Source organism: Mauremys mutica, chromosome 7, assembly GCF_020497125.1.
Source record: "Mauremys mutica isolate MM-2020 ecotype Southern chromosome 7, ASM2049712v1, whole genome shotgun sequence".
Classification (NCBI taxonomy): domain Eukaryota; kingdom Metazoa; phylum Chordata; order Testudines; family Geoemydidae; genus Mauremys; species Mauremys mutica.
The window spans coordinates 57,924,040-57,941,070 of NC_059078.1; the positions used below are offsets into that span (position 1 = coordinate 57,924,040).

At 50.6% G+C, this 17,031-nt stretch overlaps 1 protein-coding gene across 3 annotated transcripts in view; it reads left to right on the forward strand.

Annotated features, from left to right (window-relative positions):
• The window catches only part of PAX2 (paired box 2), a 102,168-nt gene that overhangs the window by 38,719 nt on the left and 46,418 nt on the right, over window positions 1-17,031 (forward strand). For all 3 annotated transcript variants that reach the window (XM_045022840.1, XM_045022839.1, XM_045022841.1), the window contains exons 4-5: window positions 2,323-2,408; window positions 4,388-4,507. In XM_045022840.1, the coding sequence (XP_044878775.1) occupies window positions 2,323-2,408; window positions 4,388-4,507 (206 nt within the window). The remainder of the gene's footprint in view (window positions 1-2,322; window positions 2,409-4,387; window positions 4,508-17,031) is intronic.

A 17,031-nucleotide genomic window follows, 5' to 3' on the forward strand; every position in this document is an offset into this window, starting at 1 on the left:
TTGAACTTTGTGTTGCGATCAATGAGAGGAATATTATTGGCCTGGAGAATTGATATACCCGCTCTGTGTGGCTTGTTCTGCTCCCAGTCTGCCCCTGCCCCCTAGGTGTACGATTCCATCAGACACTTAACCTCTCTTACAGTGTCATCAGGCTAAAAGGAATCTAATAGTGACACGGGACTTGTGCTCAGCTCTCTGGCACTATTGCTTTCCTGTCACAAATAATTTATAGCTTTCTATTTCCATCCCTGTGCCTGCACCCCAGCCCCACTTTCTGCTCTCTCTGGGCTGGGCCGAATCAATAAACTCACACAAGCACAGTGGCACTTCAGGGTGCTTCAAGGGAATGGGGGAGAAGGGGGAAAGAAAGAAATTACAATACCTGCCCCTTCATGGACTTCTTAGGTGAGCTCCTCAGCTGGTGTAAATCAGCATAGCTCCAGCATCTGGTCTCATATGTACAAGGCTCTCAAATACCTCCTGACCAGATCCTCAATTGGTGTAAATCAGCACACATCCATTGACATGAGTGGAGCTACACCAGCTGGGCCTCTTCAGATACAAACCTTTACATTACCTCCCTCCACATACTTCCCAGGCACCATCCTCTGCAACACCTGCTCCTTCCAGTACACTTCAGGCTCCATCACCTGCAATGCCTGAACATCCTGATGCTTCTGAGGTGCTCAGCCCTACAATACCATTCTCTGGCCTGGGAACAGCCCCCAGAATCCCAGCCTTACCTATTGTGCTCTGGCCTGGCCTCCCCCAGGCCCTGTACGGCCCTGCCATGCTGGGCCGCAGAACATGCCTTTTCTCTTTGAAGTCTGGCCAGCTTGTTGTGTAGAAAGAGCTCTGCAGCATATCTGACTCCCACTTTAGGTGGAGCAGGGGAGGATGTCAGGCACCTTCAGTTATTTGCTTTCACTTTTAGGAGGGACTTTAGGACAGAGCTTAAAGTGAATTTAATACAGGATTGACGGCCCTGGAAACCAATCCCTGAACAGCATGGGCAGCCCTTGTGCGGCCCCTCCACCCCATGCCTCAGCCCTGACCTGGAGGGACCCCCATTTACGGTCTGAGGGGGATTCGGCCTTCATGGCCTCTCCAATTCTTGGTGGCTTTGCTGAGCTCGCCAGCAAGAGGACTATTAGTGAAGGTGGTGCTTGGGTCGCAAACACTTGCCCATCAGCACAGGCTAGGGAGCTCTCCAGCCCTTTTTGCCAGCAGCCAGCAGGAGGTAATGATTTTCTTTCGTCACTGACCTCAGCTGGATTTGAACCAGTGATGCAGCAGCAAAAAACTTCATATAACAAGGACAGGAACATAAACTGAGCTTTAACTTTCCATCTTCATTCGGGGATGTCTTCTCTGCTCTGTCACATTCCCCAACACACCTTCTCTATGCTTCTGAGTTGTGTTAATTCACTGCCTGATAAATGCCGAAGCATCATGCTTGTGGGAGCTTTGTTTTTGCTAATGATCTATGTCCCACTGCCAGTTCCTTCAGCTACCCTGTGCCCCCAGTCGCTCACTTGTCCAGGGAAAAGTTCTTGGTAATGCTTAATCGGTTAATAAGTGCTTTACTTTATTAAAAAACACAAAGTGCTTTGTATTTCCAGTCTCTTGCTCTCTTGGGTCAGCATGATGTTGACACCCAGATGGGTCATAATTACACACATTATTGGGTTCAATACAGGGGAAAGTGGGTGAAATTCTATGATCTATGACATACAGGAGGTCAGACTAGATGATTTAATGGTTCCTTCTGCCCTTTAACTCTATGAATCTATGTCCTTGGGCCCGTCACCCTTCACACGTATTTCCCTCTCAGTCACACTACAGATCAGATCTGCACCACTCACACATTAAACAGCGATTCTGCAAGTTGCTACGGTTGCCGAAGTCTAGCAACTGAGCTGGGTTAGTCCAACCTCTCACAGCATCACCGGGAATAATGGTCCAGAACAGCCAGTACATCAATGATAACCTAGTTGCTGACACATGAGACAGCCTGCTATTCCTGGTGCTCGTTCTGAGCTGTGTTAGCTCTGCAGTGAAAACTCCCATCAGAGAAGGGCTCAGAGGGACTCTCATTGACATGGCTGGCAAAACCCCCATGACCATGTTGTGGCCATGCTGAGTCAGAAGAAGCCATTGCACAGGGTTATTTTCTGCTCTGTGCTGCGCATTGACAGCTGATCAGGCCTCCTGGTTTGGCAGCTGGGGTTGGTGAGGGCAGTGCCAGAATTTGATGGGCTCTGAGGGGCTGGAGGAGCTGTGGAAGGAACTGAGTTCTGACCCAGTTTCACTCTTTTACAGGATTATCAGAACGAAAGTTCAGCAGCCTTTCCACCCGACACCAGATGGGACTGGGACAGGAGTGACTGCACCTGGACACACTATCGGTAAGAAGGCAGTGGAGGGCCCAGCACAATGAGGGATGGGGCCGGTGGATCTAGACACAAGGGAATAAGGATGAGGTGGGGGGAGTGAAGCAAGACGGACACTAGGGCAGTCTAGCATGAGAGAGGCACCAAACAGCACAGCTAAAGGCAGAGGGTAAAATTCTCCGCCGGCCTAACTCCCATGGGGTCAGTGGGTTACATCTGAGTCAGAATGCAACTCAGCATGTAGATGGGGTTGAAATCTCATATTGAGTCATTCTTTATCCTTCTACCTCCCTTTGTCTTTCCTCTCTCTCCTTTCCCTCCCTGTATATAAAGTGTCCATCACCAGTGTCCAAGCACATTTTTCCCTCTGCTTCACTTTTCCTGCCTCATTCACACTCTTCCTTTTCTTTCACCTCCCCCTCTCTGTTTATCCATCTCTCCCCTCCCTGGCATGAGCCCGTTTCTCAGAGACAAGGATATGCCTGTAGCAGGAAAAGACATTCCCGAGAGCTGGCCACTGAGTCCAGCAGTGCCGGGATGTATTTACCTGAGACGTTAATGGGAGATGGTTTGACTATGTTGTGCGCAGGATTCTGAGCCTGTAATAAAGTCTACAGAGTGTTTGCTAGTCTATAGTGTTACAGACTCCATGCTAAGGACGTATAAGGCATTTTTTATTGTTGGTTCTGTGGTCTTGTGTGTACGTTCTGCTCCTGCTGGTACAGGGTGGGGTTACTAATCTGTGCTGGAAGAACAGTGCTGTGTGCTGGGAAGCTGTGAAATGTGATGGCCTATCTAGGGAGGCGATTGTGGGTGTTTTGTTCCTGGGAATCAAGCACCGTATGGGGATCTCCTGGGAAGTGCTGGTCTATACTGGATGGGGCTGGTGGGTTCTGTTCTGTACTGGAAGAAAAGTGCTGTGTCCTGCAATGTAGTAGAATGGATTGGCCTCTATGGAATGGTGTTTGTGGGTACTGTCACTGGAAGTGTGACACCATATTGGGCTGTACTGGGAAGTACTGGTCTGTACTAGATGGAGCTGGCAGAGTGTACTGTACTGCAAGGCTCCTATTGCACAGAAAGGTTGTTGATCACATCAGTACAATGTTCGGGGGGCGGGGGGGAAGAGATGCACAGGGGAGTGCCTATGTATATCTGGGCTAGGATGCATACAGGGATGTACTGGGAAGTGATGGCATGCCTCCTGGAATGCATTGTACTATCCTGCACACCTGCTCGTTCTTTCGTTCGTTCTTTCTTCTGAATGAGTTTTCTGAGCTGATACTGGGCTACACTGGAAACTGTTGAGAGATGATGGCCATGACTAGGTTGTAGTGGGATACTTCTAGCCTATACTGGGAGATGGTCTGTACTGGGATGCACCACCATGGTGTTAATCTGTACCGGGATACAGACTGTGAGCTCTTGATCTGCACTGGGAGATTGTAGAAAGCGTTGGCTTGTACTGAGATGCACTGAAATGCTGTGGACCTGTGCTAGGCTGTATCCTGGAGGGGAGGTTGTATTGGGAGGATGTCTGGGATATCATGTGACAGATACCTCTTGAATGGGGCATACTGGGAGAGAACGCTCTACACTAGGCTTTCCTGGGAGGTGTTTGGCTGAACCTGGACAGACTGGGTGGTCATTAGCTTGCGTGTTACATGCAGACCTTGCATGGGACTCCACTGGAAGGCACTGGGGAGCTGTTGCTCTCGACTGGGATCTACTAGCAGGTTGTAGCTGCTTGGTGGTCTGCACTGGGGTCTGTGGAGCTGCTGTATGGTGAGATATGTGGCAAGACTGAGAGGCAGCAAGAGGTGTTGTCAGTCTATGGAATATCAGTCTATGGCTCCTTCGTTGACACGAACTGGGGTCTGTTTGGTGCCAGGGGCTTTCCTAGGAGAGCGCGGGAAGGGGTAGCTTTCAGCTGGGTGCTCCCTGAGTGCTGTGCTGCTCTCCTCATGGCCCTTTTCCCTTTTCCTTTTGTCCAGTTCCCAGTACAGCATCCCCTCCCGTCTCCAGTGCCTCCAATGATCCAGTGGGTTCTTACTCCATTAACGGGATCCTGGGCATTCCTCGGTCGAATGGCGAGAAGAGGAAACGTGATGAAGGTAGGGGGAGGGGAGAGGCTCATCCTCCCCTTTTATATTCTTTGTCCCCATGCACAGGCTCCGATTTCAAACCAGGCCTTGCAGCTGCTCCGGGGCTAGATCAGTTTTAGCAGCAGCGGCTGATTCCCCACACCGCCCTGCTGGCTTGGAATGTTCTTCTTCCGAGGCCTTTCGTGACAGGCTACATTCTCCAGACATCTGCTCAGCGGGCTGAGCAGCCGCTTCCATTCCTGGAGCTGATCCCAAGCCCATTCTCCGCTGGAAAGGGCTGGAACCCAACTCCCCAGGTGCCAGCAGGTGCCCGCGCTTTGAACTGCGGGGAAACCAGGTCATTCTGACTCACTCGCTTCCTAACCTGATGCCATCTCGGCTCAGCACCTGCAGCGGGGTGGGAGGAAATGTGACTCTCAGACTCTCGGTGCAAGCAGCCCTTTCCCTACAACGTGCCATCAGCCACTTATTTACAGTGACATTAAGGGCCCCGGGTTCAGCTGGCCTCCTTCACGGCACCAAACAGACTTACTTCCCCCCGGGGCCAAATACTTAGTATGTCTCCTGTACTGTGCAAGTATCTAACCCCCCACCCCCAAACCCACAGAAATTAGGGATCAAGATTGTTCCTTCTCTTCCCCTCCCCCCTTCCCAGACTGGTATGGATTCATGGCTAAATAGATCTTGGAATGAGCAAAAAGCTGGGGAGCCAAGCCCACTCGCTGGTGTGTTTCCAGGTGGGCAGTGTAAGGAGGGGAGTGGAGTCTCAGCATTTGTGGGGGTTGGGGGTGGCATAAAGCTTGTGTACTTGTTGTCTTCAATCTGTTCTTGTATTTGGATGCACTGAAAATTGGGGAGGGGCTGTTCAGAGTGTGAGGCCTGAGTTGTTTGACCCGTTCAATCGTGCCTTAATTGAGTGGTTCTCAACCTTTCCAGACTACTGGACCCCTGTCAGGAGTCTGGTTTCAGCCCTGGGCGGCGGGCTCAAGCTTTGGCATGTATCTTAGCTTTGCGGGGCCCCTGCTTGCCACTCCCTAATGCCGGCCCTGCACTTGAGACTCCTCTAAACCCATCCCATAACCCGGCGTTGACACCCCCAGGTGGAGAAACACTGGTATAGTAGATAAAGCAGTATAAACAAGTTGTTGTCTGTATAAAATTTCAGTTTGTACTGACTTTGCTAGTGCTTTCTAGGTAGCCTGTTGTAAAACTAGGCAAATAGCCAGATGAGTTGATGTGCCTCATGGAAGACCTCCGCAGACCCCCAGGGATATGTGTATCCCTGACTGAGAACCACTGCCTTAATCTGTCACTTCCCACTCTTGTCTGTTGTGTGGATAGCACCTCCTAGCAGTAGGAGGCTGACTCGCCTGCAACCCCCAGGCCAAACGCGGGTAAGTTAATGGCAGGGAGCCTGTGTTATCTGCTGGGTTGAGGGGAGATGGAGGCTATATCACAGCAGAAGAGCTGTATGGGGGTTGCGCCAGCTACTTGCATGGCTTCGGTTCTCATAGGGTTCACGCACTCCTGAGTTTCACTTTGAGTTTCAGGTTCAAATGAACCCAGTAGCCCCTAGCAAAACTTAGCTCCAGCAGCCTCATCCTGCCTGGTTACTGGTGAAAACCAGGGACTGCGTCATTTGGAATGCAGAGATTCAGACCCCATTAAAGCAAATGGGAAAACGCCCCCTGATTCCACTGGGAGTTGGATCAGGACCCAGCTGCAGATCCAGTCCCCAGGCTGATGGCAGTGAGGTCCTGGGACAGTCCCACTATGGAAAGGGGTGGACATTAAGGGAGAGGTTGAGAACTCCTGCCTCAAACTTTTGGAGAGCTGGGATCCAGGGTTTTGGTTTTGGTTTTGACCCGTCACTACTGGAATGCAAACCCTCCGGTGGTTTTCATGGTTACACCTAAAGCATAAATTGACCTGGTCCCTCAATTTCAAGTGAATCCAGGTTCCCCTATAGATTTGCAAACCTCTGTGTACACCACGGCTGCATTTGGCGTTGTCAGGAAAACCCAGATTGGTAAGTTTCACCTGTAGTAGAGTTTTGCGGTGATCTGGCTCTTGGCAGGATCCCTTAGTACTCAGTATAATGCCAACCAGATCATCTGGCATCAGTACTTTGCTCTTCCCAAACATCCCAGGAGCTTTGCCCATGACAGGCTGATCCACTCCCTAGATTTCAGTCCAAGAATTTGAGCTGTTTGGCGCAGTACAATGAAAGTACCAAAAAAAAAAGAAAAAAGTATCTGAAACCCAGACATACAGGGCAGCTTTTATGGGTTGCTCTGATTCCTCCCGGATTTGATTTATTAAGGAAAGGAGATTCTCGTCAGTCCCTGCTTCCAGTCAGGAGCTGGGGGAGTCATCGGCCATTCCCTGTGTTGTGCTGAGAACCCTCAGCTTTCAGTGTTGCCAGTGGCTGCTGCATCTTGCAGCGTGTGTTCAGTGCCTTAGAGGAACCTGCCCTTATGTCTCGATCCTGCCCCCCTAAGGATACCCCAGCGTCATACCCCACCCACCAACAGTACTAACTGCAGGTCCCTCTGCTTCAGATCTCTCTTCCTGGCAGGAGCTCTCCCAAGGTGGTGTGCAGCCAGTGCCTTTCTCTTGTTCTCCAACAGTGTTCGCCTAGTCTGGCAGGCTCTAGTTTGTCTTAGCTGCAAGGTGGAGAGGGGTGGGAGGCATGGGAGACTGGAGGGGGTGATTGTTGGCAAGCTGCAGGTATTTTGTACTGTAAAGAGTCATCTTCCCGGTGTGTTCCATGGGTGCTGAATGATGTCCGTACCAGTGATCTACTCGCATCTGTTCCCGACTGGGGCTTGCTTCTTGCATTTAAAGAGCAAGAGTTTGCCTCCGAAGGCAGATCTGCAGTCCCAGCCGTGCTAGGGGGCAGGGAACAGCCCTGCCAATTCCCCCCTCCCATCTATGGGGTAAATGGGAGTGCTATCTCAAGAAGTCCCAGTCAGAGCAGAGGGGACAAGCCAGGCTGCCCCTGGTTCTGAAAACGTCGTTAGCAGCATGCGAGGCGGCTTGGAGGGGAAAGGGAGCAGAGAGGAGCCTCCGTTCTCATCGCCTGCTCCCCTCCCACTCCTCCTTGCGGCAGCTGGTGCCTGCATTAGACAGCGGCGCAGATGATTAAGAAGAGGGGAGATAATTATGTGTCAGGATGATGTAGCCAAACTCCTGAGTCAGGCAGAGGTAGCCAGACGGCTGTGTGAGGTGGGCTCGGCGAGGGACGTTGGCAGCCAGGTGTCTCTGCAGTGGATTGATGGGGGGCTAGGTGGAGAGTGAATAGGGAAGGGACGCTGTGCGCCCGTTAATCAGAGTAGGGAAGGGGCCACTCCCTAAAGGCTGCATAGGGATTGCAGGGTCTGTCCCCCGACGAGTACTTAGCACTTCTCGTCATTCCAGCCCCTTGTAGACATTCACAGGTGAATCCTCAGCCCTGTTGGGGGGCGGGGGGAGGGGGTGTCTACACTGCAATAAAAAACCTGAGTCTCAGAGCTCAGGCTGTGGGGCTATAAAATCCTAGTGTAGACGTTTGGTCTCGGGCTGGAGCCTGGGCTCTGAAACCCACCCCACTCGTAGGGTCCTAGAGCCCAGGCAGTCAGCTGACTTGGGCCAGCCATGGCTATGCCGTGGGGCAGATGTATCCATTGTTCCCACCCAGCCGGCCCAAGGAACCAGGCACAGCGAGGGGAATGGACCAGCTCGAGGCCACAGAGAGCCTTGTCCCCATATCACAGCCACGGTAGGATCCCTGGCTCTTACTCCTGTGCTCCCAGCCCTAGGCTGAGCCCCTCCCGCTGCTGTGCACAGCAGGTCCAGCCAGGTACGGCAGCACCGTGGCCGTGGGAGAGAAGACACGAAGGCCCCCTTTGAAAAGGTGACGAGCAATTGGCTATTCCCCTCCTCCTTTCTCCCTCCTTCCAACAGGGTCAGAAGGGGCACGTGAGAGAATGGGGAGGCCCTGCTCAGACACACCAATTCTAATAAAGAAATGAGCGCCGCTCAGCTGCTACGGTGATGGGCATTGTATACGAGCTAGATGGGCACATAAGGGGATGGATGGGTGGGTGCATATGGAGGAGATGGATGAATGGATAATCAAAGCACCATTCCCAGTGCCCTCTTGCACCCTTGGCCTCTTCAGGCTCCCAGGAGGACTTTTGCTCCATATGATAGGCGAGACCACTGTGATCGTTAGAAAACCGTCATGATTAAAGGCAGCTCTTTCTCTCGAGAGCAGGGTGTGGGCGGATTTCTTTTATAGATCCAGATTCTCATTTTGGATTCCTGTTCCGGTGTTGATAATTCGGCAGTGTTTGTTTGTACTGGCCCGCGACAATAACAGCAATCAGATCTGCGGTGCTGACAATGGCAGCGATATTATCCACAAGTACTGTCAGCATTAGCAGGGATCATATCGGCGGCGTGTTATTGGCAGGAGCAGCCGTAATGTGTCTAGTATTATTAGTATCAGCAGTAATAAAACCCACAGGGCTGTTAGCATTATCAGCACTAATATCAGCAGTGGTTTTGTGGGAGAGGAGGTGGACGGGTGGTTGTTAGTATAAGAGGCAATAATATCCAGAGTGCTTCCAGTGTGATATCCCCAGGAGGAGAGAGGCTGAATACAGTTCAGCGTTTTCCTTCTCTTTTGTAGTCTGACATCTGGATGATTGGAATGATATACATCTAAGTGTGGGACACGGGGCTGTCTCATCGCAAGGGGTGCAATTGTGCTGTTCCAGGCGGGGCAGTTCTGTCATTGCAGGGGGTGCAATTGTGTTGTTCAAAGTGGAGTGGCTAAGTCGTTGCAGGTGGTGCAATTTTCTTGTTCAAGGTGGGTTGTGTCATTGCAGGTGGTGTGAGCATGCTGTTCAAGGTGATTGCATCATTGCAGTTGGTGTGATTGTGTTGTTCAAGGTGCGTCCTGTCATTGCGGCGGGGGTGTGACTGTGGTGTTCAAGGTGCATCCTGTCATTGCGTCAGGGAGGGGCGATTGTGATGTTCAAGGTGCGTTCTGTCATTGCATGTGGTATGATGGTGGTGTTCAATCTGTCACATGTGGTTCTTCCTCTCCCCAGGGGGAGAATCGTGGGTGTGGCGGAGTGGTCTGGTTTTGGAAAAGGATTTGTTTTGGTGGTTTTGTTTGGTTGTGTTGGTTAGTTTGGTGGTTGTCGTCGTTCTCCCCCCCCTTTTTTTTACATGGCTCCGTGTTTATGTGAGCAAAGGCCTCTTGAAGATATGTGCCTTGCTCTTAGCGCGGAAAGCAGGGAGGTTTGGGCTGGCCCTTAGCTCCTGGGGGAGTTCAGTCCGCAGTCCAGAACTGGCAATCGCTGCACAGATGAGCTTTACCGTTATTGTAGAATTCCACTGGGTCAAAGGAGTGGAATTGTCAACCACCATGTCCATCCAAGAGCTCTGGGCTCTTACATATCCTAGGCCCCTGCCATGAAGATCAGGATGGAGACTTTTCCATGAGGACAGGTGTGGTGTGCTTGCTGCAGCTGGTTGCATCATTGACAGTGTGGTACAATAGTATTGGTCGAGGCAGCATGGTTATCTCACTAGCGGTGCTATGGTTGTCATTGCAGGTGATTTGACTGTGTCATTGCTGGCAGCATGGCCACGGTGCTCATGTTGGGAGGCTCTACCGTTACTGCTGATGGGACGGTATAGCTGCATCATTGCTTGCAATTTTGCAGTATTGCAGCTGAAGTGATTGTGTTGTTTGAGGAGGCATGATTGAATCATTCCTGATGGTGTGTTTGTGTCACTGCAGGCAGTGAGGTTGTTCCATCGTAGGCATCATCAGTACATCACTGCAGGCAGTATTGTTGTGTCACTTCCACTGAAGAGGTTGTCATTGCAACAGATGTGGTCATTGACTGCAGGTGGTAGGGTTGTGTTTGGGAGTGTTTGTGTCATTACAGGGATATGCCTTTGCGCTTTTAAATGTGGTGCTGCAAACAATATGCTTGGGTCACACTATGGGATTATATCGCTGCATCTGATGTGTGTTTGTGTGAGTGCAGTTGGATGAGTTTGTGTCTTTGCATGTGGTTTTGTTAAAGACAACTGAGTGTGCAGGGTCACTGCAGGTGAAGCCTGGCAACGTTGTCTGTGGTGTGGTTGTGTCGTTTCATGCTGTGCTTCCGTGTCAATCCAGAGGGGTGTTTGCATTATTCTCTATGATTGCTTTGTTGCAGGTGAATGGTTGTGTTTGTGGCACTGCAGATGGGTGCAGTTGTGTTGCCTCATGCGATAGCCATGTGTTCTTATTGTCGCAGGTGGGTGTTAGATGTGTCACTTTTGGCTAATCTGGTTGTGTGTGAGGTGTGGTTGTTTCGTGCTGTGATTTTTATCCCCCTGGCCCTATTGATTGTGTTGTTTCAGGCAGCGTGGCTGTGCCTGCCCATGGCCGTGTTGTATCCCTGTAGGCAGTAGTGTCTGTGCTGAACCTACAGTGTGGCTGTGTCAATGCAGGCAAGTGTAGTTAACAGCTCCCTCATGCACCAGATGAAGTTGTAGCTCTAAGAGGCAGTTTATTGTCTGTGAAGCCCCCATAGTCCTGACGTTGGTGAGACTCCCAACAGCAAGAGATTAGAATGTAGAAATGAGCGACACCTGCCAGTCGCCCTGCACCTCTCTGAGCGAACTGCAGAAGGCTGGCCAGAGAGGGCAGAGCGTGCATGGAAGAAAAGAGGAGGAAGAGGTGATGGCAGAACAAGGCATCAGCAGCACAGCACTGATGAAAAGGGGCAGAATTAGCAGGTGCCAGTGTGGCTGTGCCAGAAATATGGGTTGTGATTGCATGAGGTCTGTCTGTAAGCGAAAGAGACAGCCAGCCTGAGTGTGAGTGTGTGTGTGAGCATGCGCTAGGGATGGTGGGGAGGTGTGTGATGGATGTGCCGCTGCTGAGCAGAATTATAGGTAAGACAGAGTTAAAAGAGTGCATCACAGAAGGCTGGTTAGGCAGAACACATGCAAAGCTGGAGTTGCTGTTTAGTTTGCCATGGATCAGTAATACCGAGGACAAGCGGATCTGTCCTGGGGGTGGGAGAGAATGTGTGTTTGTACCTCTCTGCGTTTGTATTTGTGGCTCCAAGAACGTGTGTGTGTGTGTGACTGGTTTCCACTTGCCTGTACATCTGTCCTTGGCAGACTGCCACTTTTATGTATTTGGATTTTTGTGCATGTTGATCTGTGCATTGTGAGTATAGGCACGTTGTACATTTCTGTAAATGCTGTATCTGTGTGCATTTGTGTGAACACTGTGTAGTTTTGTGTGTATCTGGATTTATGTTCGTGTTGTGTATGAATATATATTTTGTGAATGGGGTGTGCTTGTGTGTATATTTTTATGTATGTGGGTGGGTGCTATGTACTTGGGGGGGTTGTGTATTTAATTAATAATTGGAGATATACCAATCTCCTAGAGCTGGAAGGGACCTCGAAAGGTCATTGAGTCCAGCCCCCTGCCTCCACTAGCAGGACCAAGTACTGATTTTTTGCCCCAGATCCCTAAATGGCCCCCTCAAGGATTGAACTCGCAGCCCTGGGTTTAGCAGGCCAATGCTCAAACCACTGAGCTCTCCCTCCCTCCTGTGTGTGTGTATATTAGGTATAGGTGTACCTGTGCAAGAGTTGGGCATTTGTGTGCATATTTATGTGAGTGTTGTGTATTTGTGTGTTAACATCAGTGGATGTGCGTTCAGGCTGACAAGTTGCTGTCGGAGCCTTGCGCACATGACGTTATTACCCTAAGGAGGGCAGGCATTCTTTGTTGCTCTGAGCTGCAAGGTACACACAGTGTTTGAAGGGGCGAGGGGGCCGCAAGGGGTTGCAGCCCCAGCAAAAAGAGAAATTTAACGATCAAACCAGCTTGCTGAGGGGCTTTAGCCCAATCTTACCACAGCTGCAGCTCCCGGATTCTAACAGACCCCCCATTTTTCAGCCCGCTTCTAGCCCTGCGTATACAGAAAGCTGGAGCTGGGGGTAGCAACTGGCTGTTGTGGAGTTGTGTTGGGTAGAGCTCAGGAGACCTGGACCCAGGGGATTACATGTGTCCATGGTGGAAGAACTCTGGAGACCCCCTCTTCTGTCTGTGTCTCTGAGGGTGAGTTCCCACTGACATGTCCAGTGGGAATCATGCAGCTGAAACTCCTCGCAATGCTTCAGAAAAGCACCTTCCCGGGTCCATCTCATGTGTCCTCTCTGTGTGTTTCATCCCAGATCTCTTGTTGGCCATCTGTCTCTTGGGGTCTCAGGGTCTTTCTGTCTGTTGCAGTCTAGGTATACACTGCTGCTGTCTGCATGCAAAGAGGTGGATGTTTGAATCTATTCTGGACTTTGAGTGGGATGGGGGCCAGGGGTAACATGGTGGTTGGAGTCAGGGCTAAGAAGATGAGGAGGGACAGGGGAGCACATGGGGGGTAGCATAGCAATGGGGTAACAGGGCAATGGGGCACCGGGTGATATTGTGACAAGGATCAGCAGTAACATGGCAGTGCAATGCAGGGGTGATGTTGTGTTGTGGATCAGGAGTTATATGGCAATGCGTGGCAGGATGATGCAATGAGATCAGGAGTAACATGGTAATGGGGCGCTGGGTGGTGATGTGACAAGGATCAGTGGTAACATGGCAATGGGGTGCGGGGGGGAGGCTGCGATGGGCCACGGGGCTAACATGGTAATGGGGTGCAGGGATGATGTTGTAACATGGTGATGGGGCACAGGGGTGAAGTTGTGATGGGATCAGGGGAACATGGCAGTGGGGATCTGGGGTTATGTTGCAATGAGGCAAATGAGAACATGGGATAACCTGGCAATGCCCCAGTTTGATGTAACATTACAGTACAGTCGGGGTAACAGCACTGGAGGTCCGTTTGACATGGCAAAGGAGAACAGGAGTAACACAGTGATGAAGCTCTAAAGTAGCAAAACTGGATCCATGTAACATGGCAATAGGAGCCAAGGCTACATAGTGACAGGCCCAAATCACAGTGATTGGGATCTGTTGTAGCGTGGGGATTAGAGAGTCAGGGTAGCCCAGTGATTCGGACTGGTGGGGTTAGAGAATCAGGTAGCCAGTGACTCGGACTGGCTGTATCACAATGATGCGGGCTCAGCTGTATCATGGCGGTACCACTGGGGTACATTGTAACGGGGACTGGTAGCATCTCAGTGATGTGGAGCAGCAATACCATGGGTGGGGTGGGGAATCAGGAGTAATGGGGTTAACACCACAATAACACTGGGGGTATCACCATGATGGAGGTCATGTACCATGATGATGGGGCAGGTAGGGGCATTATTACCAGCTGCAGGAAAAACAAAGAACCTACCAGGTAATAAAATAAAAACAAAGGCAACTTGGAAGCACCTGACAACCACAATTCATCACAGCCCAAGTTTTTTTTTTTTTTTTTTTTATGTTCCCATTATATTTGTTTGTAAAAGTGGAAATCAATTTTGAAGGTAATTTTCTGGAAAGAATGGAAGGGAGGTGGGAGGGCCGGATAAGGCAGAGATGGCAAAAGGGAAAAAAAAAATTTAGGCCAGGCACAGCCCAGGGGCAGCTCTTGGCAAGGTGAAAGAAAATTGCATATTCAATCTCCATCCATGAATCTCCCTCACTGCTGCCCGCCTCCTGCTCGAAAACAATGAAGGCTTTCTCCCCTATGCCATGCAGCGCCCAAGTACCCACGCTCACTTTAACTTCAGGGTCATTAATTCACCTGATTATTGCTGGAGAAGAGAAGGCTGCAGCAGCATCCGTTCTAAAGCCCTCCCTTAAAAACAACTATCCTTTGACTAGTCGGGGGCGGGGTGAGATAATGTGTTGTCTTGGACTAGAGCTGTACATGTTTGAAATGGGGGTGCAAGCCATCCGGGTTGTGGCGAGGAGGGTTGGAGAGCAAGCCTGGTTGCATAGCTTTGTTGTGGTGTGATTGCAAATTAAAAGTAGCATGTTCCACTCTGCAGCTACCTTTTGGGGAGGGGAGGTGCACGGCAGTGTGTGTGTGTGTGTGTGTTTAGGGGGGTGGTATGTGAACGCTTCTTCAGCAGCCCAGCCGCAGTGTCACCGTGCGAGGTGACATTTGAATTTACAATTCCGCTGAGAAAAGCCATTAATTCACAAATTAACATTTCTCCCTCTCTCTAGCTCTCTCTCTCTCTCTCTCTCTCTCTCTCTCTCGCTCTCCCTCTCTCTCTCTATCTCACATGGATGTGCAAGCAATTGAAAAGACAAAGGAAATAGCCTTAAGGAAGAGACTTTACTGCTAGTCTGTCTGTGCAGAGATTGCTACCACTGCTTCTAGACAGATAAACCAATTACCTGAGCTGCTCTGTGCATGGCAGCCTGCTATTACCTCCCTTTGTAGAGCTGAATCCTTTGCTGGATTACGCTGTGTGTATCTCATTAATGTAAACCAGCAAGACACTGGCTACTGCCCCCCTTCATTCTTTGCAGCTGGGGAGTGAGGGGCAGGTAGGATGTATCTGGCAGCGGGTAGGGTCTGGGGCTCTGACTTTGCTGGCCTGAAGAAGGTTGAGTCTTGGGAGTGTGTGCCAACAACCATGGTCAGCCTATCACAGCCTCAGTGTCTGACTCAGATAGTCCTACCACACATGCACCCCTAGGTGTACATAGGTAGGCAGATGCACAAGTATGCACAGGCCTTTGTTGATGCACATACACAGGGTAGCCAGACAGAGATACATATGTGTACAGCTGTACATGCTGGGGCTTATACACAAGGAGGCGTGTGGTGTGACTATAAACATATGTATGTACCGGGCCACGTTCATCTCTGTCGCAACCCCACTGATGTCAGTGGAGTGATGCCCAGGGTGAATTTGGCCTATAGAGACATGTATGTAACTAGGCTTGGCAGAATTCAATTTTTTTTTTTATTTCAACGGATAACATCAATGTTTATTTTTAAGCATTTTTTCCAGTTTTGATCTATTTAAATGTCCATAGTTGCAGAAAATTGGGGTAACGGGGCAGATGATAATTATTTAATGACCATCAACATCACATCAAAGCATATAAAGGAAATAGCCTTAACCTCTAAGAAGTTCTCAAGAGCATTTTTCTTACTTTGCCTCGCTGTAAATTTCAGTTATCAGTGGAAATATTGTTTCATCAGTTTGCACATGTACAGTGACATCAACGTTCATAGACCTTCACCAGTGAAAATGGAACCCTTCCAAGCCCACATGTACAATGGCAAAGGCTATTTATGTGGGTCCACTATCATTCTCTTGTCCCTGTATGTCACACTCATTCGCATGCACATTGTCGCCCTTGCCCCTCACACTTTCACACCTGTTGTGTATGCAATGCGCGCACACACGTGCGCCCACTCACACCGGCACCCATGCTGCTTCTCTCGCACAAATGCTGAGGTGACAGTTACATTTTCAAGTCATGTCACTCCTCCCTACAGAAACTTTGCACCCCAGCCCAGCAGTCATGTCCCCTTGGGGGCGATGAATCTAGGAGCACACTAAGTTAGCTCAACCCTTTATTCTCCTGTTCACACACATAGGTGTGTTTGGGGCACAGGACCCCCCCTGCAATGTGGTTTCTGTAGAGGCCTGCATGTCTTTCCATGCTCTCAGACTACTAAAGTCATGTGCACAGAACCGGATGGAGCTCATGGCCAACAGTCCCCCTCTGTACCCCCCTAGGGCTCGGTAAATTTTAGTTCCCGTCATTTCCATAGAGGGTGGAGATGGGGGCAGTTCAGAGATCTCCAGGTTGGGGAAAGGGGACCAGGGATGTTCTGTCCCCAGAGGGAGGTGAATATTGAAAGCATAATCTCCAGCTGGGGTGTCCTCAAGAGTCATGGGATATGCATCTCTCCCCGCCTTCTCCCTGTGCATGGAGAACGTGCTGCGGGTCCCACACTCTCTTTGACTTCGCTCTTGAAATGTGGCTGAAAACTCATCTCCTTTCTGGAGAGCTCTTGCCTCTCCCACGTCCCTGTGTGTGCCCCCCCCCACACACACACACACACTCTGCATGGCACAAGGGCGGGGAACGGCATCCCATGGCCAGGCGCTGGAAGGCGGATCACAATCAGCGAGGGAATCGGCAGGCAGCGCCGGTAATTCAAACCGTCCTGACCGTTCAGTGAACCCGAACCTGCTGACCTTGACGGCAGTAGACAACGGCGGCCTCAGAAATCCCAACCTTTACGGAGGCGTCGGTGGAGGATGGCTCGTGTTCTCTCTCCTCAACTACATCCAAGCAGCTCTGGGGCCTGACAGTCAATCCCCCCTGAGCCGATTCGCTCCTAATTTGGCCGTCTCTGTGCTCCCAAGCCCACGGTGGAGATGACGTAACATTAAGCGTTGTTTGTTGCCCACAGATGGAAACCGCCCTTCCAGAGGCAAGTCTTCATCTGCTAAGGGAATGCACTGAGTACCTGGTTCTCAGTTTGAGCCAGGGGAAATCTCCCATCTCCGTCGAAGATGGGGATTTTAGAAAGGCTGGTGTTATT